Below are 25,793 nucleotides of genomic sequence, written 5' to 3'. Positions count from 1 at the left end.
TATAACTACGAACTTTTGCCATCCCAATCTACCACACAGCATTATTTAGTGAACGTGAATTCCGACGATTTTCACATTTTATTTGTCATTCATGTGTATGTGTATAAATGAACTTTATGATTGATCTTCAAGATTTAACCTTCCTAAAAGAAACTGCACAGCCGGACGCCGGCATCATCCCTAAATGTCAGATTTGTGGATATGAGACATCAATCGTGATACATCGGACTCCTCCGTATGGAATAAATTCACTCTGGATCAGCAGATGATTTATTGCTTAAATAGGAGGAGTCCGGAGATAGCCGATGTATCACGATTGAGAATAAATCGTCTGCTGAGCCAGAGTGATGCGACACGAGAAAGTAACATTTGGATGGCAGTTTATGTGTGACAACGTTTGCCGTACTCCGTTTTCATATTGTATTGTAGGCTTTGTTTTCTGTCAGAAAATAAAAACCAATACATTTCATATAAAAAAATCAATACATTTATTATATTAAAACCATTACATTTCTTATATGAAAACCAATACGAAAACCAATACATTATTCATATAAAAACCAATACATTTTTGTATGAAAACCGATAGAAGTATGGATATCGGACGAATAAGGTTTACTGATGACTTTGTAGAGTAAATATACATTTAAAAGTATAATAATTATAATTTGAAAGAAAACGCCCAACTTAATTTTGAAAATGAAAAAAAGTATTTTAATGATCCCAAATTTACCGGTATAACGTTTTTCGTTGATAGTTTGTATGTTTTATGTCATGTTTGTAGTCAGTAAGAACAATATGCAAACTAAATTAATAGTTTAAGGTTCTGTGTTAGATTTTGAGCCCCATCGTATCGATATTAATTCCCAATGGTTTGTATTGACCGTTCAAAGGCTTTTTATGTGTTAGTTATGAATTTGTGTGTCTTTCTAGTGCATTTCTTTGCCTCAAAGTTTGGCATTGACTCATTGACATAAATAAATGACCACTTACTTTAATAAGGGGTATCTGCTGCTCGTGTAACTATTTTCTTTTATGCTTAATTTTCGCAAACAATTTCACGTGAAAAGCTTAAATTTTGCGCAAGCCCTAACTTTCCGATGAAAACTTTAGATATCAAATTGCGCAATTTTTTTACGTGAGAAGTGTTAATTTTGCATCACGCCTTACTTTCCGATGAGAACTATAGATATCGGGTTATCGTGACGGATACTGATGTAGTGCTAATCATACGAAACATCTCTGTAATTACAGATGGGTGTTAATCAGAGTTCAATTACGGAATATTGAGTGTACAATTTATGGTGTTAACATGTGATGGGATTTCCTAGATAGGTCGGTATAATTAACATTTAAAATTTCATTTTATTTTGTCAACCTGTTATTTGAAAAACATTTGTAATTATGAATCGTGGTTTTTTTAACGACAAAACTGTGTGTTTATGATTATAAGACGACGATGGTGCTCATGATGTTCATGATAATGATGATGAATCATTATTATGATGGTCATTATGTTGTTTTTTCTGGTGATGATGACGATTATAATAAAAATGTGCTAATAATAAAGATGATACTGAAACGATGTACACGATGTTAATGGATGCATTAATGATCGTGCTGCTGCTGATCATGATGATGGTGCTGATGGTGACGATGATGATGATGATGATGATGATGATGATGACGACGACGACGACGACCACGACGACGACGACGACGACGACGATGATGATGATGATGATGATGATGATGATGATGATGATGATGATGATGATGATGATGATGATGATGATGATGATGATAATGGCTTTTTAAATCATGAACCGTTAGATTGTGAAATGCTTTGTAATTGCTGAAGAACTGATATGCGTAATATTCAAATATAATCGTGTCAAACATGTGTTTGTTCTTGTCATAAAACAGATAATTGTGAGTGGGTTTGTATCGAGTGAAGTCCCAGCCTTAAAATAAACATAGAGCAGTTGAATAAACTGACTGCACTTGATGTTGTAAAATCATAAATTAGATAGGATTGTTTAACTTAGAAATGTGTAGACCATCGCATGTTATATGATTTAACCAATCAGACATTTGTTATAGAGGCGATAATAAGGATGTTGTGAGTGTTGTTTTAATATAGTGACCGAAATGTGTATTTAGTATGAATTGTTACTAATTATAAGGGCACATAGACTGAATTTTATTTTAAAAGTAAAATTGCGTTATAAGAGGGGCATCATACAAAGCATGCATATTTTAAACTTTAATAAAGCACTTTGCTATTAAAAACGCAACACAGTATTTAAATCAAGCTATTTAACGCATTTTTACGTATTTCAGCGTGAAGCAAGCTCAGTGAAGAGGATTTAAAAGGGTCATTTTTAATTAGAAAAAGATCGAAAGGATCAGGAAGCGATGAAACCGGAAATTGGCCAGTTACCATAGTCACGTAGTTAGGACATTAACCGGTAGCAATGGCAACGGTCGGAAGTGAAACGAGAACGCGAACACATCTTCCGGATATATTCAGAACCATAAATGGGATTAGCCTTGACCTGGGACCTTTCGATCGCCTGCGTAATGGTAAGCCGCCGGGCATTGCGGGAAGCGAGGTTATATACGAAAAGCCGTCACTTCCGTGGAGCTATGGTAGGCGGATCGACGACGTCGGTATGAGCGCCGACGGAGTTGCAACCGGCTTAGCTTCCGGTGGAATGTGCCCAAGAATCATATTACGCGACGCTCTCGGGCGTGAACTCGATACGTTCACGACGCTTCAAGAGGCGATCTACCGCGCCAAATGGAATGTTCAGCAGACTGGACAGGCGAGGGTTCCGCTGGAGTGGCGACTACCGAAGGCGCCTCCCCCGGCACGACCGGATTTGACGCGAACATTCCCGCCTCTCAAGCATCCGCCGATCGTCCATGATGTCGGGACCAGAGAGCGACCAGAATTCAGCCATTCCAGGGTTCTCGTGAGTATTCATAATATAAGCAGCGCTCTGGAAAAACGGGATTTAATACATGTGCGTAAAGTATCGTCGCAGATTAGCCTATGCAGTTCGCACAGGCTAATCAGGGACGACTTTTCCACATTAACTGGATTTCTCTAAGGACAAAAACTTCCTTTAAACAAACAATGTATAAAAGCGGAAAATGTCGTCCCTGATAAACCTGTTCACACTGCACATGATAATCATTGACGTCACTTTACGCACGTGCATTAAGCCCTATTTTTTCCATAACGAGTCTCATATAGTAATATCAACTGTATGTGTCCGTTTAAAGGCGATTTCTGCTTTTTGTGTAAACAGACATTACACTTAAATAACTACATTAAATACAACGAAGACTGATGTGTATGATGTATATCTTCAGCTCAAGTACCTGGACGCATACTTATTAAATAACAATAGCCTATATTTAATATTTTTATGCAGTCGAAACTGGTCTGTCACTTGATAATAACGGTCAATTGCAGACAACGGTCAGTCTGGATTTCTCTCCCCCCCCCCCCCCCCCCCCCCCCACACACACAAAACCGACGAAAATCACTCTATATATATTACAACTGAGAATAACGGTTGTCCATAACGGCCAACGGCCAGTATATTTCACTCCGAAAGTCATATTTGACCTGAAAACACCGTGACGCTTACTTAAAATTAAGAACATGTATATGATAAATTGTGTTTCAGTATAAATTATATGTATATACATTATTACTCCTTTATTTTCTTCAAGACGTATCAGTATCCTTAATTTTTTAGAAAGAAGAAAGAAGAAACGTTCTTAATTACCGTCGTAAAATGATCCTTATTTTCTAATAAAACCAAACGCTAAATTTCAATTACAAATGTCAGTCCGATTTTCCGCATTTTCACGAGTGCCTTGTCAAAGGAATTAATCGATTATCTTCTTTGAATACCATGCGCTGCGTGCGATTGACATTCTACACATAGACCTTGGAATTATAATGGTTCCAAACCAAAAAGGCCATGAAAGCGTGATTAATCGAACACTGGCAATAAATGGCAATTCCCTGTTGACCAATTATGGCATTTCTTTCATGGGAATTATTCATGCTGTTCTACTCTTGGTTTTAATATGTTATGTTAATAGTTTGTCTGCCTAGTTTTGAAATATTAATTAGGATGTTTACAAAAAGTATATATTTTATAGTTATGTTCATATCAATTTATTTTAATGTGTTGTTTTATCTTGATGTAAAAGGCAATTACATGTATTATAATTTTCGAAATATAAAGAATTTCGGCCTGATTCATAAAACAATTGCACAAATGCACAGCTGTTGCATGTTGGTTGTGTGCTCTCTTGTTATCAAAATCCAATGGAAATGTTTGCGTTTTATTCAAATGTCAAATAAAGATGCGCTGAGTCATGCCCATTACCATCCTCTGCGCAGACATTTGACTGGAACCAATATAGCTGGATCAAATCTCTGCCTTTATTACCAACCACGTGATGATAGCCTAGCCACGTTGTACTAAAATTTTACCGTTGTTATTATAATTATATTTTTAATTAAGTTTTTTAAGAACCTTAACTTTTACACTATTTTCAAAATATAAACGAAAACCATACTACTTTTCATAATATTAGACTTACACAAAAAATAAAATCCTACCAAATCTGGTAGGATTTTCTTGTGATGGCAGAGATTATATGTGAGAGCAAGGAATGGCAACTCTGCCTGGAGATCGGCCTTTTATGTGTAAGCTTTGAATATGGAAATGCACTCCAGTTCCCATCAATGCCATCATATCACGACCCACTTCGGTGCAGAGAAATATACTTATAAATTTCAATCCCTGAAAAATAGCGCGTTTCGACGAAATGAAAGGTCTGCAAATTTTGTTTGTTTAATTTTCCTATGGAGAATTACTATTTTGTGCATAAGCGAACATCAAAGCCATGATTGCTCTCAATAAATTGTCTAATACGATAACGACATCGGCTGGTTGTTGCACGTTTGAATATCATCAGCCACAAATACTTCGTGTAAACTTGAAATTAGTTCAGTTAAAATTTGACATAACATTTTTGATTGCGGAAATTACTGCATGAATCACGTAGTATGTACAAAACTCCATCGGCGAAACTTAATCAACGTGGAATGAAATAGAGAAAGGAGTAATTTTGTCAGAACATTTCACCGATGCATCTGTTTTCCTAATTACACCCACACAGATCGCGGGGCAGCTGTAAGCATACCTAAAATTCAAAACAGAGGTTTGTTTGGATTATATTGTCATGACTAATACTTCATTGCAAAATAATATGGATCTACATGCATTGCCATATCATATTGAAAGAAACATCATTGCAATATACACTATAGGAGATACAGATGTTTCAATTACAAAATATGAGAAGAAGAAACTGTCATTAACTATTAATATACGAAATGTGAAAAAGAATATAAGCATATACACGTATGTACCGCAATACATTTGATATAATAAAGACGTGACAATCATAATAAATTAGAGGCACTCTTTCAAGTTCAACACAGTTCACTATACTATGGAGATGCACATATTGCAATACAATACGGAGTGACAAATATTGCAATACAATATGAAGTGAGACATATTGCAATACAATATGGAGTGACATTTTGCAATGCAAAATGGAGATGCACATATTGCAATATAATATGAAGATGCATCTTTTGCAATTCAATATGGAGAAGCACATATTGCGATATAATATGGAGATGCAAATGTTGCAATACAATATGGAGATGCACATATTGCAATATAATATAGAGAGCCACATTTTGCTATTCAATATGGATAAACACATATTATAATACAAACAGTAGACACCAATACTTCAAATATGTGGAAAAACATATGATTGTTAAATATTGAGATGCATATATTGCAATACAATTTGGAGCGATAAAAATTGCATTATAATCTGTAGAGACACATATTGCAATAAAATATGAAGAGACTCGAACAGCAATAAAATAAAGAGAAAACTATCTTGAATACAATTGAAAATCATATTACCATACGATACGGAGAAAGGCACGCTTTTATTGAAATTTAGTATACAACAGAGTATAACGACATTTTGAAAACAAAAATTACTGACATACTATTGTTCCGTGCAATAAACGATGTCGATACAGCATGAAATACTATCTGGGAGAGAAACATTTTGCAAACATGTATGGATATACTTCTATTCCATGCAATAAAAATGCAAATATAAAAACATAATATACATAGTTGCAGTTAAACACTTATTCAGCGCAATACAGTTAGTGTAACTGTTATTGTCGCCGCTATTAATTCAACGCCAAACGAGGATACTGAAGCGTACAATTGGTAGCATACCCCACATCTTACCGGATATATATTTTACCTCTTACGTGACAAAAATGACTATTGAATTTTGTTGATGACAAATAGAACCATGTGGTGTAAGAATCTGCTCACATCGTGGTTGAAAGTAAGACGTCTTAATTGAATAAATGTTCATATTAAAAGTGTGAAATTCTATTATGAGATAAAGATCATTTCTTAAAATAGTCTATTCAGATAAACACGTTCGAAATACATTAAGTTTGGTTTAAATTGAAGAGACAAGCACACAGATCGTCGATCCAAATTGCAGTATGTTGAATTGTTGGTGTAGAAAGTAAATTTGCTTGTCAAAAGATCACATCCTTTTGCAAATAGTAAAATGTACTGGCATCAATGTAAACACGGGGAAAGTGTATTCAGCGATAAGAAAGTTAATTTAAAGGCAATTCAAATATGCTATTATGTAAACATTTCTATTTCAACTCCGCACACTATAAATCGACTCACGTTCATGTGCAGTAATATTACATCGTTTTGAATGGGCGTTTTTAGGTACACATACAATTTTGAAAAGGTCGTGGTGCTCTTAATTCGATTTTGAATGTAATTAACATATTAATTACAGTTATTTTATAGCATGCACATTCTAATCACTCTACTTAAAGGACATCTAGTACGAGTAGATTTTATTGAAACAGTTCACTTGATGTAATTGAGAAATGACAATGCAAAGTATGCATGCGATATTATGTATAACCGACTGAATAAAAAATTTAATAAGAAACTAAACTAAACATATATCTTTAGTAAAAGAACTGGGCTAAAATGCTACGAATTTTATTAAATTGCCGTAAATAAATACACATACGCGATATATATATATATGTACATTACTTAATTTAATGCATCCATCGTTAATGGGCATGTACATCTAAACAAATTGTTAAAATTATGATAAAGAAAATTATGTCCTGATTTGGAAATACAAATCGTATCATTATTCAAACACTCAGCTATCAATTTAAAGATACATTTTCGTCTAACAATTGTCAAGTTGTTTGTTTTGTCGAACGTCAAACACTGTTCAAGTGCGCTACGCGAGTTTATAGAAGGACTTTTACGTCTGTAAATACATGTTTGATAGTCTTGTAAACACTGCGTATCATTTGAACTATATAGGCTCGAGTTTTAGGGCCCTTCGTGTAACAATCGTAAAATACTTCGTGTATTTATTGTTATGTTATATTTATTACCAGGGTCCGTATTCATCAACATATTCTTACAGTAAAGAACACGGATTAAACTAAGAACCAAGAAGAATATGTTCAGTTATATACAAGCTACCACTAGTGATAATGGCATTAAGACAATGCTATATATGAAGTATACGAAAATAGAGGCAGTTTATCTCATGTTTTACTCAAAACGAAAGACATTTTTATGTCCCCCACCACTATATTTTGCCCTATCTGTTGGTTTGTTTGTTGGTTTGTTTGTTTTTGCAAACTTTAACATTTGCATTAACTTTTGCAATATTGAAGATAGCAACTTCATATTTGGCATGCATGTGAAAATCATGCAGCTGCACATTTTCAGTGGTGAAAGGGCAAAGTCAAGATCATTCTTCAAGGTAAAAGGTCAAATATATGGGTCAATATCGCTCATTTAATGTACACTTTTGCAATATTGAAGATAGCAACTTAATATTTGGCATGCATGTGTATCTCATGGAGCTGCACATTTTGAGTGGTTAAAGGGTCAAGGTCATTCTTCAAGGTCAAAGGTCAAATATATGGGGACATAGTGTTTCACAAACACATCGCTTGTTTGATATTCGAATTTTAAGAATATTCTTTATTCTGACAAGAAGTCAAAGCCAAGAATAGATTGTATTCGTTATTCCGGATCCCGAGTACAACGAACACAATGTCGGAACCCCCACGAGTGCTTATGGTTCATAACAGAATAAATAATAAAATACGAAAGTAATAAAATATGAAGATAGATTAGAGCAAATACATGGAAATTTGAATTATTCACTTGTGTTTCCAAACAATGGTATGTATTTGAAGAGAAAGGTATATTAACAGCTGCTAGTAAAAAGGGCGTTTCTGATAAAGTTTTATAAATCGGCCCTAGATGACGGTATAATGCCGGTTCATACACTCATACTCCTCACCGTAGATTTCCTCTCAATACGATTACATTCCGCATGTCATTACATTAGAAACCTTAATGGATTTCTATTGTTTTTTTGCTATTATCTTATATTACGCTAATGCGTGTACTTTTATTTTAAAATTAAATTGTTCATATATTGTTTAAAGTCAAAAGTGTAACATAAAACAAAACAAAATATTATGGATCACTAATTACACAAATGTTTGAACCGTGGGTTGTAATGACGATAGGGATTAGATTCAAATTGTGCTCGGAACCAGGAGAGGTGCTGTGATCAAATCAACCACTTCCGACTCTGCTATTCCAATATACAAGATAAGTAACGATTCACTCTCTTACACTGCGGTTCGTTACACGTATGTTGAGGCACGAACGACAACTCTGCTAAGAGAATGGCAATCGGGACTCCTCGGACAATTCCGCCATAACGGCGACGGTGTGATGTAGCCCACTCAATCGGGACACCTCGGACAATTCCGCCATATCGGACGGTGTGGTGTAGCCCACTGTCCGATGCGTTCAGATTGGTAGCCCACTGTCATTCTATACATAAATGGTGACGTCACTACGTTATTGTCACCTCTATACTTAGACGCATCACGCACCTCCATTTGGAGGCATTTATGACTACGACACAAAGAAGTCCGCGGATGAATGAAGAATTTGCTTTATAAGTAATCTTTCATGTTATGATTTAAAAGTTAAGTATAGTTTTGTTCAGTCTTACGGTCTTATGTTAGTATCAATTAAAATTTTCGTAAGTTTTCAACAATTTCGCTCTTTATTCATTTTTTTAAACTGTACTTTCACTTTCGGTTGTATAACAACATGTATCCTTTATTGGCGAAAGTTTGCAATGAAATAGCGTTTTCAAAACCGCTTAAAAAGTTTCAGAAGGTGCATCTGATGCATGTTATGAATAGACACAATGTCATAACTATATTGCCGACTAGTATGGGAACAATTTGGTATTTCAAGTGGCTCCATTTGCATTGCAAGAGAAGTTCAAATTGACTTGTTCAGTTTGTTAAATTTTGACACCCTAATTATATTTTTTTTTATAAGTGCTTGATAGATTTTTTTCTTTAAATAATTAAGATCAATGAAAATTTTAGTAAAAGCACAGCATTGATGTTCTATGATGGTCATTTTTTAGTGGAATAGTATGTTACAATAAAACAAGTATAACTAGTGTATTAATGAATTTAGATTAGGTGTCATCTTTAAATGGGGTAGTAATTCATTATATGAGATTAGCACATTATATAGTTGAAAAATAAATAACACTTTAATGACTTACCATAGTAAAATTAAGTAGCATAGAATGTGTTGCAGGTCATAAAATGTGAAACTGAAATTGAAGAAGGTTTACAAATATTTTACACTGACAACACTGTTGGTTTTCAAAAAAAAAATCCTTCCTATCTACCTGCCCTAGTTTTTTGGGGCAAATTTAAATATTATTAATATCATTGAGTTAAATTATTAAAATATCAATATGTTTTGATTACATTAGCTTATTTTATTATTAATAATAAATACTTTGCAAGGAAAGTCCAATTCTGTTTTAATTAGTCTTAATTAGGTACTAGTAAAATTGAAAATATCAGTGACATCCAAAACTTGGCTTATATGCATATGAATGCATATTTTCTTTGACAGTTACATAGTACCCTATTTAATTGGATTAAAAACAACAAATAACTATAGTTCTACAACCCAGCCCAAGTTGACTCAAACTGAATTAATTCATCAATTGATCCTATTTAATTATATTAAAAACAACATGTGTAAGATTTTGAGAATATCTCATGTATTCCTCTAGTATTCCTCTAGTACACCAACATGCACGTCTTACTAATGATTAACATGCACTCCTTAAACAGTTTAACAAAAATAATGAATGATTAATCCAAAGAAAACAACAAACAAGCTGCTTCATATAAAAAGTTAATTACATAAGATTACATAAGCAAAAAAATCATTTTGATAATAAATCAAGATTTTACTTCAACCAAACCATTATAAATTTATTGTGAGGAGGGGGGTAATGTAAGCACTAAAACTAAAATGGGGGAAATGTCTGGTGAGGGAACATCTTAGGGGGGGCGTCCGGAATTCCTGCTAAGGGCGACAGTGTTGTTAATGTGTCTTTAGAGGAAATAACTGAAGGGAAGTACTCATTGGTGTATGCCCATCCAGAAGCATTTCTGAGCATATCAATAGGAACAGCAATATTGAGTGCATTTGAAAGAGATATAACTGTTTCATGTATTGCTTTTGATGAAGCCCACAAATCATGGTCCTTTAATGGTAGCTTTCCTATTAGCGAATTTTATACTTATTTTTTACTCTACAATCTAGCTCTTTTGTCATAAAATGAGAAGTTTTATTATCCAACAGGTTTTGTGTTTGAACCTCACAAATTTTATAATACCAAAGTCCCATCATATAATCATCATCACAATCAGCAGCAGCATTATCATATTCATCATCATCATTGTTAGCAGCAGCATCATTGTGTTGTATTATCAGAATTCAATACAAATACAAACACAACCATTACAACTCTTACTACTACTACTACTAATTAATTAATTATCTACTACTACAACAAGAACAACAACTACGACTACTACTACTGATCTTACTTCTACTACTACTACTACTACTACTACTACTACTACTACTACTTCTACTACTACTACTACTACTTCTACTACTACTACTACTACTACTACTACTACTACTACTACCACCACCACCACCACCACCACTACTACTACTACTACTACTACAACTACTACTACTTGGTACACCAGAACTTGTTGTCCATGGAGATGATAAGGAGAACTCCCAGAGTATTGATCGAACCCACGCCCAGCGGACATCATTCTCTACAGCATAGCGACCATGAATTAATATTTGACACCATGTACAACATAATTCACCTTATTACAAAAAACATGGAATTCACAAAGTGACTGAAAATGCTTTAAAATAAATGCAAATTTGAAATTTGAAACAAAACAACCTAAGCAATACATAATAAGAAACACTACATTATTGAAACACTGATACCATGAACATTTTAGGGTGTAACACCTTATGTACATGTACCAGACCTTTAATGTACTACCGGTACTTTGAAACTTTATGTACCACCTACATAAAATATAGGTGTTATTGTCCATTCATTCATAGCAGTCCTGATGAATTATGGTCATTCTCTAAACATGATTAAAGTCTAAAGAAGGAAATAATTTTGATTTTTTTTACAGTTTGAACATTGAGGTCATTCTCTCTTCTCTTCAAAGTATCATATTTCAATTATACAATATAATACAAACATTTTAGACTTTATAATCCTTAGTCAGGATAAGATAAGAGACAAATGAATTTTTATAATTTACTTCAATTTCAGGTAAGACTAATAAATCATTTATTAAGTACTACATGTACTTGGGCTAATAAATTAAACTAAGACACTCAGTGACACTTAGACAATCTGACAAAATATAAAATCTATCGCCAATATATAAGTCTAAATTCATAAATACTATCACACAAAATACATTTCATCAATAACACACATTCATATTAAATTAGTTATCTCTTTATATTATAAATATGGTACATAAAGTGTCAGATAGTGGTACATAAAGTTTCGGTATATAAACGGACTGGTACGTAATGTGTGACATTCAACATTTTAAAAATCAGTTAACAATATATGGACTTCATTGTTTTGCATATACGCAATCAAAGCATATTTATTAAAAATTAAAACACACTGTTCATGGCTGTATCTTTTTATTTATACATGCATAAACTATTCTGGTTATTAATACATTTTTAAAATTATATATAAACAAGAGCACCACATTATGGGTGCCAAGCTAGGCTGCGGTGCAGTTTTGAATAAATGAAATTTAAAAGAATTTTTTAGAGGTTAGTGACCTTGACCTTTGACCGAGTGACCCCAAAATGGGTGTGGTGTGTAGAAATCATCACGGTGCATATACATGTGAGGTTTCAATGTTATAGGTGGAAGCACTTTGATTTTAGAGCCGATGTAAAGGTTTTAGCACCACGCGGACATCTGACGACGAGCTATGACAATACCTAGGGTTTTCCCCGAAAACAGCCGAGCTAAAATTGAGCACCATTAGTCCAAATTGTTGACGCTCTTAAATATTAAGCTACTTTTTATATGGGTAATATTTGGAGCAAAGAATTTAGCCCATATAAAAAGTATCTCTAAATTCTTATAAATAAGACTAGAGCGCCATATAAATTAAATGGAAAACATACGACTTTATGTCAAGAAAATAAAGCTGTAAAAATCTCACCTGCTCGTCTTTGATGTTGCAATTAGCACATTCAGCATTTTCAGTATCTACTAAATAAATATATGAAAGTGCCAAATGTCCAAGATACCATGACTTCCTCCTCAAAATGTTAGATCCTTTGAACTCCATTTATTTTATCCCTGATTATTCCTTTCACACATGAGGCCTACATGTAAGATTCCTTGTAATGTTCACAGCGTTTATTTTAAATCGTTTACGTCCTCAAATTTCAGCAGGTATTAAATTATAAATATTTATTAATGATTTTGATTTATTTACTATTTCGAAGATACAGTCTTGCAACGTGTTTAGTTAGTCTAAGTTACGTGTTAGGTGATTCTTACAAACAATAGACTGACATGAAAAGTGGCTCCTTTTGAAGCACAAACTGCATCCATGTATATATTTCAGCTGGCCCGGTTTGATGGGGCCTGTTTTTGATAATAATTAATTACCATTTTTCACTTCCGTGTTTATTATGTTTACCAACGCCATGATGGAAAAAAGTCCGTTTCCCACAATGCTTAGCGCGCATTCACACAGGTCAGTAAGGGGTCCATACAATAACCGAAAAGCACCGAAAAGCACCGAAAAGCACCGAAAAGCACTCAATTTCTCTCTATATATATGCAATATATCGTTTTAGTGTATGTTAACGAGTTTAATTAGTAAGAAATGGTTATATGATTGTATGTTTATACTACATTGTGCCCAAAATGGTAAATATCGGCAATTACCGACCGAAAAGCACTTCATGTGGAAACCGAAAAGCACTCAATTTCTAGCTATATATATGAATATTTGCGTTTCTATTGTGTGTAAACGGTTTAAATTAGTTATAAATGGTTATATTTCATGCATATTTATACTACCTTGTGTTTATTATGAGGTATTAAGCCCCAAAATTGGATAAATATCGGCAATATACCGACCGAAAAGCACTTCATGTGAAGACCGAAAAGCACTCAATTTCTCGCTATATATTTGAATATTTGCGTTTCTATTGTGTGTAAACGGATTAAATTAGTTATAAATGGTTATATTTCATGCATATTTATACTACCTTGGGTTTATTATGAGGTATTAAGCCCAAAAATTGGATAAATATCGGCAATATACCGACCGAAAAGCACTTCAAGTGAAGACCGAAAAGCACTCAATTTCTCGCTATATATATGAATATTTGCGTTTCTATTGTGTGTAAACGGTTTAAATTAGTTATAAATGGTTATATTTCATGCATATTTATACTACCTTGTGTTTATTATGAGGTATTAAGCCCCAAAATTGGATAAATATCGGCAATATACCGACCGAAAAGCACTTCATGTGAAGACCGAAAAGCACTCAATTTCTCGCTATATATATGAATATTTGCGTTTCTATTGTGTGTAAACGGTTTAAATTAGTTATAAATGGTTATATTTCATGCATATTTATACTACCTTGTGTTTATTATGAGGTATTAAGCCCCAAAATTGGATAAATATCGGCAATATACCGACCGAAAAGCACTTCATGTGAAGACCGAATAGCACTCAATTTCTCGCTATATATATGAATATTTGCGTTTCTATTGTGTGTAAACGGTTTAAATTAGTTATAAATGGTTATATTTCATGCATATTTGTACTACCTTGTGTTTATTATGAGGTAGTAATGCCCGAAATTGGATAAATATCGGCAATATACCGACCGAAAAGCACTTCATGTGAAGACCGAAAAGCACTCAATTTCTCGCTATATATATGCATATTTGCGTTTCTATTGGGTGTAAACGGATTGAATTAGTTATAAATGGTTATATTGCATGCATATTTATACTACCTTGGGTTTATTATGAGGTATTAATGCCCAAAATTGGTTAAATATCGGCAATATACCGACCGAAAAGCACTCCCGCGACAGCAGAGAATCACCGAAAAGCACTCAAGTTCTCTATATATACATGCAAGTTAACTATAAGGGCCGATTTTAATGGATTGAAAAGATGTACATATTTATTTAGTTGTTTTAGGGTAACTGCGTCGTCAATGAGCCGCATAATTTCATTTTCAGTGTATTAAAGAAGTGGCAGTACGACTCAAAGTCACTATTATCATGAATATAGATTGGACCTATGAATATTGGATGAACGTCCGTCTGTTGTCGGGTGACACTAAGTTGCTTGTAACAGGTAAACGTGATATGCATGTCACATAAATTGTAAGTTTTATCAACACCTAGAATTGAGTGGCCTGTACAACAAATGTTTTGCAAATCTGCCAGTTGTTCGTCCGTATATAAGATAATGCATGGAGCCTTTGCATTGGTACGAATAATTGTCCTGACATATGGGTGGTTTTGCGACACTATATTTTCTAACTGTAATATTTGGTCAGCAACATTTTTCGTATGAACTGCTGAATGTGGCGCTTCAGCCTTTTTCATATGTTGTTTCTTGTTACGGATTAATTGAATATTACCTGGGCGTGTCACTTCATCATACTTATTCTTTAGTTTGTCATAGACCTGTTTTGGTTTGTTTAACTTAAGCAAATCCGCGACCTCTTCCATTACATAAGATGGAGTCCTAAGAAACTCACGTTTCTGTCGTGCATTGCCGTGAGAACTTAGACCTGGAAATTTACCAACATATTCTACTAAAGCTAACGTACTTTGCAGCCCACCCTCTCCCAACCAAGTGACCTTCTTCTTATACGAACTGTCCAACTTCAAGGAAGTATAATACTGCTGAACCGCAACAACTTGAGATATATCAGGTTGTGGATTCATAGGTACATATTTCCTTTTCTGTTGGGCACGTGTTAAAGAGCAAAACACGTTATTCTTTTTGTAAATAACTGTGAGATCGCCGGTGCTACCAATTAAATAAAATGTCTTGGGAGAGGCGCCGCTGTTTGTATCCCAGACACCACAATCATCCGAGAAACAGCTTCTTTTATTGCGAGAGCGCTTGTCTATATTTTTGGTATTATTTATCAAAAAGTAACAATTTTCTTTAGCGCCCCCTGGAATTTGGCCCAACCCCTCACCCGAGGTGTTTTTCAAAAGGTGAACGGCTTTCTCCGTTTCAATGAATGAAGAGTTTAATTTCCCACTAAACAATGTTACAGTTTTGTCTGCCTCAGAAGCCGTTGCTTGGTCATTTGTCAGTTCATCATTCTGATTTGCATCACTGCTCTCAGATAATGAGTTTTCAAAAGACCTTTCAACAGTTTCCGAGTGGTCATAATCGGAGTCGTCACCATCAATTACCACAAAAGTTGCATTAGAAGGAATTGAACATGTTTCTACCTTTGTAACTTTAATATCATCACTGAGTGGCGAAACATCATTTACTAAAATTTTGTTTGCAGGAATCAATGGCACAAAATGGTTAGGTTCTAGTCTGATTATCTCCGAGCGAGACATTTGAGACCACATTATTGTTATATCAGGTGACATCTTTACATCCCCTACCCACAACACGCCGTGTTAAGACTTCGGACGTATAGTCCGAGAATGGCTGAGGCGGATAGTACGACTTAATGCATTTTTTGATTACTGCGCTTACCACAAAGATTAGCTCGACGACTGACCAAGTGTATAGACCTATAACATCATGCAACAAATTTGAATATTCCGCCTTAAGTATTCTGTCATCGGCGAGGAACTGATCAGATTTGTAGTAACTTTCGTTTTCAATAAGTTCAAGAGCAGATAACAATCTCAACAAAATATGTTGCTCTTCACTACCATTCAAACATTTTGAAATAGATCTAAACAGACAGTTGCCATCACCGATTGTTTTTATAGGTGTGTAATGCCCTATCATTGCAGGATGAAATTTGTGCAGAATATTGATCGCCATCTTGTCCGCGTCTGAAGACGGGAACGTAACATCAGTCTGCTGTAATCCCACATTATACGCATCTAATAGTTTCCTTTCGGACTTAGCAGCATTTATCAATGCATTTTTCTTTTTTGACTGTAATGCGACCCGAAGTCTGTAAAAAGAGGGTGTCCCGAAGAGTTGACTAAATTTCTACAGCTAACATTTAATCAAGCGCGTAAACTTCTCAAACAACGATATTTCCCTATTTCCGTTCACATTTTAAAAATGTATGTATTAATGGCTTACTAACGCTCGATTGGTCATTGTCGGCTCGGGTACTACCTACATGTACCCGGTCGATATTAGACTGTACCCCAGTTGTATTTCCCGCCCAAAATCCGATGTCGTAAAACGCGCTAACGATTATCTTAAACAAACTTCTGTTAAGAAAAACTGCATCAACATGAGTATGAGTTACTTAAGAGTACCCGGGGTACATGTAAGTTTAACCCGAGCCGACAATGACCAATCGAGCGTTACTAACAGTAAAATACCCAACAGCGGTATAATGTTAGAGATTTATTTTTGCATTAACATTAATTCAAAACATTTTTAGTTCAAAATGTTATTCACGTTAAATAAATACATCAGTTCTTCTGTTCATTTGCATCAAATTAAAGGTTAAAGTCCGATTGTTTTTAAAAAACTGCTATTTTATGAATATATCAAGCATGTACACTTAACAATAATGATGTTTTAAAATTTTGTGACGTGTGCGGGCCATTGAACGTTGAGATAAGCAATGTTGCGAATTAAATTACACATAATTAAAAAATTATTTATTGTAGGATACCGATTACACGGAGCTTGATTACGCTGCGAACTAGAACTCTGCCGCAATGTATCTCCAATGAAAGATGTAACATTAATTCAAGCACGTATACTTAACAAAAAAAAGATATTTCTTTATTTCCGTTATCAGTTTAAAAATGATGGTATTAAGGTGTTACTAAACAGTAAAATACCCAACAGCGATCGGGATTAATGCACTTGGCCGCTATACGAAAATTTTTATACAACTATTCTGGGCAAATTTCACTTTCAATATATACATCAGTTATTTTTATCAACCAAATTCCTGTTGTGTGCTACTGTTTCTTATCAGAATTATATATATTACAATACACCATCAGACCCGAATGAATACACCATTTATCCCAAGCAGGTAAATAACAATTACTATAATAAAACAGTGGAAGTCTACACGGTGTATTAGCAACCTGCTGTGGTGATCTTATCAGTTCAATACACAGGAACATGGCTACTGTACTGGAATTGGATTTACAGCCAAAATAACTGTTTTCATTTCAGTCTACACTGTGTATTAGCAACCTGATGTGGTGATCTTTTCATCTCAATACACAGGAACATGGCTACTGTATTGGAAATATCGGATTTACAGCCAAAATAACTTTCATTTATTGCTGAAGTGGTGTGCACTAACAATTGATCCACCTCACCGTTGCACTTTTTTTAATACATTAATTAATTTACTGAGTCGGCGCTGCGCTAATAAAGTGTGATGGTGGAAATTAAGAAATAAGATATATTTTCGCATGAAAACTGAATACACATGATACATGGATAAAATATATATAAGACACATTTGAATCTTTCATTTCTCCAAAAATTAGCACGTAGTCACATATATATAAGATAGATTAAATACCATAAAACAACATGTGAATTTAAAGAAATACATTTATTACTGGCACTAGCTATTCTAAAAGTCGGCCGTCAACATAAGTTCAAAGAAGGAACCACAATTAAATACGATCCATTTTCGAATGATACTGATTGTATAGCAAGTAGTCACATATTAATTCTAGCTTGCATTAGTTAAAATAATTTTGTTAATTAAGTTCAAATTAATCTGTTCTTTAGAGATTAAAAGGGTTTAAAGACGGCGCTAATAAAGTGTGATTGTGCCCGTGCCTTTGAACGTTGAGTTAAGCGAGAGGTGCGAATGCAATTACACATAATTAAAAACAAATACTATTGTGCCAGCACGTTGAGTGAATACTTTATAAGCGAGAGGTGTGAATTAAATCTTACAAACTGATATTATTATGTCAGCTTGAATTGTGCTGACATCTTTAACTCAACAGTATCAACTAATATAAATAAGAACAACACAATCTAACTGGCAGAATATTTTTCTACAATGGCTAAAGTAGTATTGTTCGGCGATAGTTACATCAAACGTCTATGTTGCTTTTGCGACTAGAGAAAAGGGCTACACGTGCCTTATAATGTAAAATGGTACGGCCAAGGCGGTTTGAGAACAGACAGAATGAACACAGATCTGTACGGCAAGATGTTAAAGGAAAAAGGGGACATCGTCATCGTAGCTGTCGGCGGTAATGACATTACCCCTACATCACAACCGAAAGAGATAGTGAGAAGAATCACCGAAATCGTGAATGACATATCACGAAATGGATGTGAGCACGTGTACATCACAGAAATACTGACACGTGGAAATTTCTCAAAATGTCCGGGCATGCAATATACCATTTATAACTAATTTAAACCGTTTACACATAATGGGAACGCAAATATTATATATATATAGCGAGAAATTGAGTGCTTTTCGGTCTTCACATGAAGTGCTTTTCGGTCGGTATATTGCCGATATTTATCCAATTTCGGGCATTAATACCTCGTTATAAACACAAGGTAGTATAAATATGCATGAAATATAACCATTTATAACTAATTCAATCCGTTTACACCCAATAGAAACGCAAATATTCACATATATAGCGAGAAATTGAGTGCTTTTCGGTCTTCACATGAAGTGCTTTTCGGTCGGTATATTGCCGATATTTATCCAATTTCGGGCATTAATACCTCGTTATAAACACAATGTAGTATAAATATGCATGCAATATACCATTTAAAACTAATTTAAACCGTTTACACATAATAGGAACGCAAATATTATATATATATAGCGAGAAATTGAGTGCTTTTCGGTCTTCACATGAAGTGCTTTTCGGTCAGTATATTGCCGATATTTATCCAATTTTTGGGCATTAATACCTCGTTATAAACCCAAGGTAGTATAAATGTGCATGAAATATAACCATTTATAACTAATTCAATCCGTTTACACCCAATAGAAACGCAAATATTCATATATATAGCGAGAAATTGAGTGCTTTTCGGTCTTCACATGAAGTGCTTTTCGGTCGGTATATTGCCGATATTTATCCAATTTTGGGGCTTAATACCTCATAATAAACACAAGGTAGTATAAATATGCATGAAATATAACCATTTATAACTAATTTAAACCGTTTACACACAATAGAAACGCAAATATTCATATATATAGCGAGAAATTGAGTGCTTTTCGGTCTTCACTTGAAGTGCTTTTCGGTCGGTATATTGCCGATATTTATCCAATTTTTGGGCTTAATACCTCATAATAAACCCAAGGTAGTATAAATATGCATGAAATATAACCATTTATAACTAATTTAATCCGTTTACACACAATAGAAACGCAAATATTCAAATATATAGCGAGAAATTGAGTGCTTTTCGGTTTCCACATGAAGTGCTTTTCGGTCGGTATATTGCCGATATTTATCCAATTTTTGGGCTTAAAACCTCATAATAAACCCAAGGTAGTATAAATATGCATGAAATATAACCATTTATAACTAATTTAATCCGTTTACACACAATAGAAACGCAAATATTCATATATATAGCGAGAAATTGAGGGCTTTTCGGTTTCCACATGAAGTGCTTTTCGGTCGGTAATAGCCGATATTTACCATTTTGGGCACAATGTAGTATAAACATACAATCATATAACCATTTCTTACTAATTAAACTCGTTAACATACACTAAAAACGATATATTGCATATATATAGAGAGAAATTGAGTGCTTTTCGGTGCTTTTCGGTGCTTTTCGGTTATTGTATGGACCGGTCAGTAAAACCGGTGTGACACAATGAGCCCACTGTCCGATGCATTCAGATTGGGAGAATGGTAACGATTGTGAGCGGAGGTGGTCATCGGCTATCTCGGATTCCTCCGTATGAAATAAATCGTCTGCTGATCCAGAGTGGGAGGTTGACCTGAAATTTGTTTGAATAGTTATGTGTAACCTGAAATTAAATACGTAACTTCCGGTGAATAATGCAGACGACAAAAGGTGCTTTCTGTAATTGAAGTTTAATTTTTTGATATGTTTACAATAATATGATTATAGGTGCTACCTAATTTACGGGCAAAAGCTTTTAAGCCTTTTTGATAACCATGTATTTTTAATAAATATATGGACATGATTGTGTTCAAAATATAATAATTGTTGCAATAATTAAGTATGGTTGTTACTGGTTGAGTTGTGGGTTCTGTTTGATTCGTGGGTATAGAAATCGCGTGAAATCTCGCGATAGAACGTTCGCACATGATACAGTTTGTTACGGAAAAATGTTTTGACACGGTCACCATTTTTTTCCGATCAAAATTGCGTCAAAAACAAGTAAATAGTGTAATTCATCATAACTTGATAGGTCCTTATGAAGTATTTCCTCATTTATGTATTGTTCATATAGTGTTTCAAAGTAACACAAAATTGTTTATTTATGAGTATTTACCATGCTACATCGTCTGTTGACATTTTTTCACAAGAAATTAACCTGTCCTGCAAGGTCAGTTTAAAGGCTATTTATAGTATGCAAATCTTGAAATTCAGGCAGCAGAACCCACGAATCAACCGGAAGCTTATTTTCATGATGGTAGTTTGACACTATCAACACAGTCGATTATATTGATGTTTAAAGACGATAAACATTTGGAAAAAAGCAACACATCTTAAAGAAGAAAGGTTAATAATTATTTTCATTATGACTCATGGTCATATATTCATAAAATATTTGTGATGTAACAACTTTATGAAAATTACCCACGACTCAACCAGACTATAGCATAATGCATCCAAAAAATCAATCTTAAAACGAGTTACATGTTCCAAGCTTTAAGATCTAGCATCTTATTTATTTATTTTTTTTTCTAGCCACCGGAATTTAAAGCTGGTTCGGTGGCTGTGGTATAGTGGATGGGGTGTCTGCTAACTGGCTTAGTCACTGGGAGGTCTCTGTATTGATCCCTTAAGTGGGAGCATTCTTTTGATAACCCTGAAGACATACTATGGCGTTCCATTTGGGTTGAAAGTCAAGAAGACCTACAAGTTAAAAAGAGAAATGTATGTCGAAGTACAATAATTGTATGTCGAAATACACATATTAAATACACTTCGAAGTATATATTTGTACGACAAAGTACAATTTGTACTACAACATACATGTTTGTACTTCTACGTACACATTTTCTGAACAGCCAATCAAAACACTAGTCTCTTGAGCCGCTTTTCCTTAAGATTCATAATAAATGTTTAAAATCTCTTTTTTAATTGAGGACAAAATGAATAAAAATATCAGAATGGCAAAAAAAAAAACACATAGAAGTTTCAAGTATTTAATGCATTGAAATAGATTATATACAAATTTGAAGAAGATTCAATTGTTACCTTTTTTAAATTAAAATATTCAGCATATTGTGAGTATTTATTGATCATGCAGGGCTGAGTATCACGACCGTCCAGCGCATTACTGTGTAGGAAATTCCCAACGGTAACCAAACAGTTACCAAGCATTAACGGGATAAATAATGTATTATAACCTCGTATTTTGTGATAACCATAACTTGCATAAGTCAGAGGTTAATTCTGCCACGCCAGGTCAATAAATACGCATAATATCTATGAGTAAGCGGTCGATAGTCGCATAATTTGGTATAAATTATAATAATAATAATGTTTAATAAATACGCACAATATCTATGAGTAAGAGGTCGATAGTCGCATAATTCGGTATAAATAATAATAATAATACTGTTCAATGTCAAATATCTCTAAAAGCAACAGACGTCCGGTGTCTTCTGATTGGCTAACAGTCAAGGGTCGGTGAAAATTGTAAGTTGAAGTACATTTCTCGTTCTACCTATTAGGTCTTGTAGACTTTCGATGTCATGGTACGTCATATAGACACTAAGTACTGGTCCTACCCAGGAAACAGTTTGTTTCATCAAATGTCTCAATTCAACTTGACAGCTTGCTAAAGCAGTTGCATTTAGCATACAGTACACTGATTTAACATAATCAAAATCATGTGATGTGTCAAATCAATTTGATTGACAAATTTGACAGGATATTTTTTAATCCAATAAGTTTTAGACTGTCAAATAACACACACTACATGTTGAAAGCCATATCTGGAGCTTTCGTCTGTATATCACTGACTTCATCAGAAGAATGATTTCTACTGTTGGGAAACGTTAACACCACTAATTGTCTTCTTATTTATTATCAATGTATAATTATGTGTAACAGCATAACAACATACTTGTTTCGCAATTAAAATATTTAATAAATACAGGTATCTTGCAGGTTTCTAATTTTCTTTCGCAAACTATTGTTGAATAGTTTAAATTTTGTCGCCACTAAAAAACTAGCCATTTTGTAGCAATTCTGAAATCACAGTCTAAACTGCATACACATGGCTCTATAGTTACAATTTGAATGCAAATATTAGAATGCATCATGTTATATCATCCATAATTTTGTATTATAACATTCAAATAACACATAACACAGTACATATATAAAAAGGTATGTGGTATTGTGTGGAGATACAAAACACTTCACATCATTTATTTGCACATAAAATAATAGTTACAAAATAAGTAAAACTAAAACACTGTCATCAACATTCATTTCAAGAATATTTACGTTTATGAAATTACAAAGTGGTGTTATTGTATTACCTTTTACAAAATTAACATTGCTGGTTTTGTACTAGCCATAAAACATTTATCATGGATTAACAAGTAACAACCAATTTATTAATTACACAATAGAACGGATATCATATTAATTGCATTATGCATTTACTAAACAAGCTATTTGCTACTGTTTAGAATTACACTATCTTACTAAAAATGATCACAGGTACTTAGTGCTTTTACATACTTGTGGTAAGTTTTGTATTACTAGTTTGACAATTATCGGCAGACACTTGTCGATATACAGGCAAAATTTGTATGGGAACTTTCATATTTTTTCAGCATAATTGCCTTCAAATTGTTGATTTAACAACCCTTTGACATTGTTTGCACATCTGATCTTATTATACCCTAGCTGATTTTTGTTTATATATAGACATATATAGACTTTTCAAAGTTCTATAAAAGTTCACACATGTTCCATCCAAGTAAACCAACAGAACCAATAAAGATCACCACAGATAATAACTGTGTGTATAGCTTGGAAATTTCGATAGTTCAGGAATCCCTCCTTTGTTGATTTCTGTTAACCTAAACTGTCAGTTTTGCTGGATAGAATGGCTTGTATGATGCCCAGCTCTTGCATTGGCAGTACAGCTTCTAAAAACGGAAAACCAACAAATATCTTAAATTTTGATCAATCATGCAGACAATTTATAATTGTCTTGCTTTTTTTGTTGATTTCGAATGTGGAAGATTTTTTACGCAAGATTGTGGTACAAAAATCCAACGGTATCAGATTTTGTGGTTTTAGGCCTAAACTAATTATAGTGATATGTAACCTTTTGGGATATCCGTAAAGTGCGAGCAGACGAGGTGTAAATACGTTTAAAATTAAAGCTAAAAGACTAAAAAGTTAGATCGGAATATCTTTAACTTTTGTGAATAAATGTGTTTCTGGTGGATAACAACGAGAACTTACCAAATATTGCTCATGATCACACGTAAAACTTCTTTCTGAGAGCGAATGGAAAATGCGTCACAAATTCTGACAAATAAACAGTAGGGTGTCGTTATTGAAATACCGCGAGAATTCTGGAAGAATAGAGATGCCAACTATAATGTTTAAAACAAATAATTTTTTAACAAGCGTTTGTGATTTGTCTGGATAATAATAACAATAAGATATCGAAAGGATCAAAGCAAATAAATTCGACAGAAATCTGAGATTCGGCAATATATTAAAGACGGGTTATGTTCATCTAAATTGTGTTTGGTAAAGACTGTCATTATATGTAGTGAACCAGTCTTCGGCTTATACCCACTGAAGAAGAGCATTCAGGGGAGATAATTGAGTAATGACTTAATTCTGGAACGGTTGCGAAGAAAAACAAATAATGCGAGAATATTTAGTGCAATTCGCTACACAATTATGATGTCATTGATATAACTTTTCATGAGGTATGTATTTACATGTGATTTAGCATATGTCAAAGTGTTTTTGATTTGTTCAAGTTCATAAATAGCATCGCGAAAATATATGTCGCGTGGCAAATTTTTTTGAGTCGCATCCCTATATGGTATTCTTATGTAATTTTATGGTCTAAATTTCCATATGTATGAACGGTCAACGCCCGCTTCGCGGGCTTTTGCCCGTATAATCTCTGGCATGCGTAGTTTTTTTTTTCTATTAATGCACATTAAAACAATTACCATTTAATAATATTTCAGTTTACTGATATTAGATATTTAACCCATAATTTATAATTTATGTTATATCAATATCTACGAAAAGATCATTTCTTGAACTTGAAGAGAGTAGATTTTCGGATTCGGATTTTGGTAAGATTAATATAAATAATCATTTTAATTAAATGATACATGATTTTAGGGCATAATCGGGCGATACTGATCTTTTGCTCAGTTGCGTTTAGGTGTATGCCAAATATATGAATTGTATGCAGGGCTCAACATTAACCTTAAAACCAACTTGCCCTGCCGGGCAAGTACTTTCCTCCAATTACCTTGAGTCGAGCGGTTAGGGAAACAACTTAAATAATTTCTGAATTAATTCAAACAATGCCGCAATAAACGATATACCTTTAAAGATTGATTTCATTCCGGTTCAACCCATGTCAAAATTGTTTATTTACAGCGTGTTCAACCACGCAAAGCCGATAGTTCCATACACACCCGCAAATGACATACACTACACGTGTTGTTAACCTTTAGTCGA

The 25,793-nt window shown here is 33.9% G+C and overlaps 1 protein-coding gene across 1 annotated transcript in view; it reads left to right on the top strand.

Annotated features, from left to right (window-relative positions):
* Positions 1–1,175: 1,175 nt before the first annotated feature.
* The window catches only part of LOC127857286 (uncharacterized), a 95,190-nt gene continuing 70,572 nt past the window's right edge, over positions 1,176–25,793 (top strand). The window contains exons 1-2 of the mRNA XM_052393698.1: positions 1,176–1,335; positions 2,344–2,978. Of these exons, the coding sequence (XP_052249658.1) occupies positions 2,478–2,978 (501 nt within the window). The 5' untranslated portion in view covers positions 1,176–1,335; positions 2,344–2,477. The remainder of the gene's footprint in view (positions 1,336–2,343; positions 2,979–25,793) is intronic.

The sequence above is a fragment of the Dreissena polymorpha genome, chromosome 14, assembly GCF_020536995.1.
Source record: "Dreissena polymorpha isolate Duluth1 chromosome 14, UMN_Dpol_1.0, whole genome shotgun sequence".
NCBI classification, from domain to species: Eukaryota; Metazoa; Mollusca; class Bivalvia; order Myida; family Dreissenidae; genus Dreissena; species Dreissena polymorpha.
This window is presented reverse-complemented; position numbering and strand designations above follow the sequence as displayed.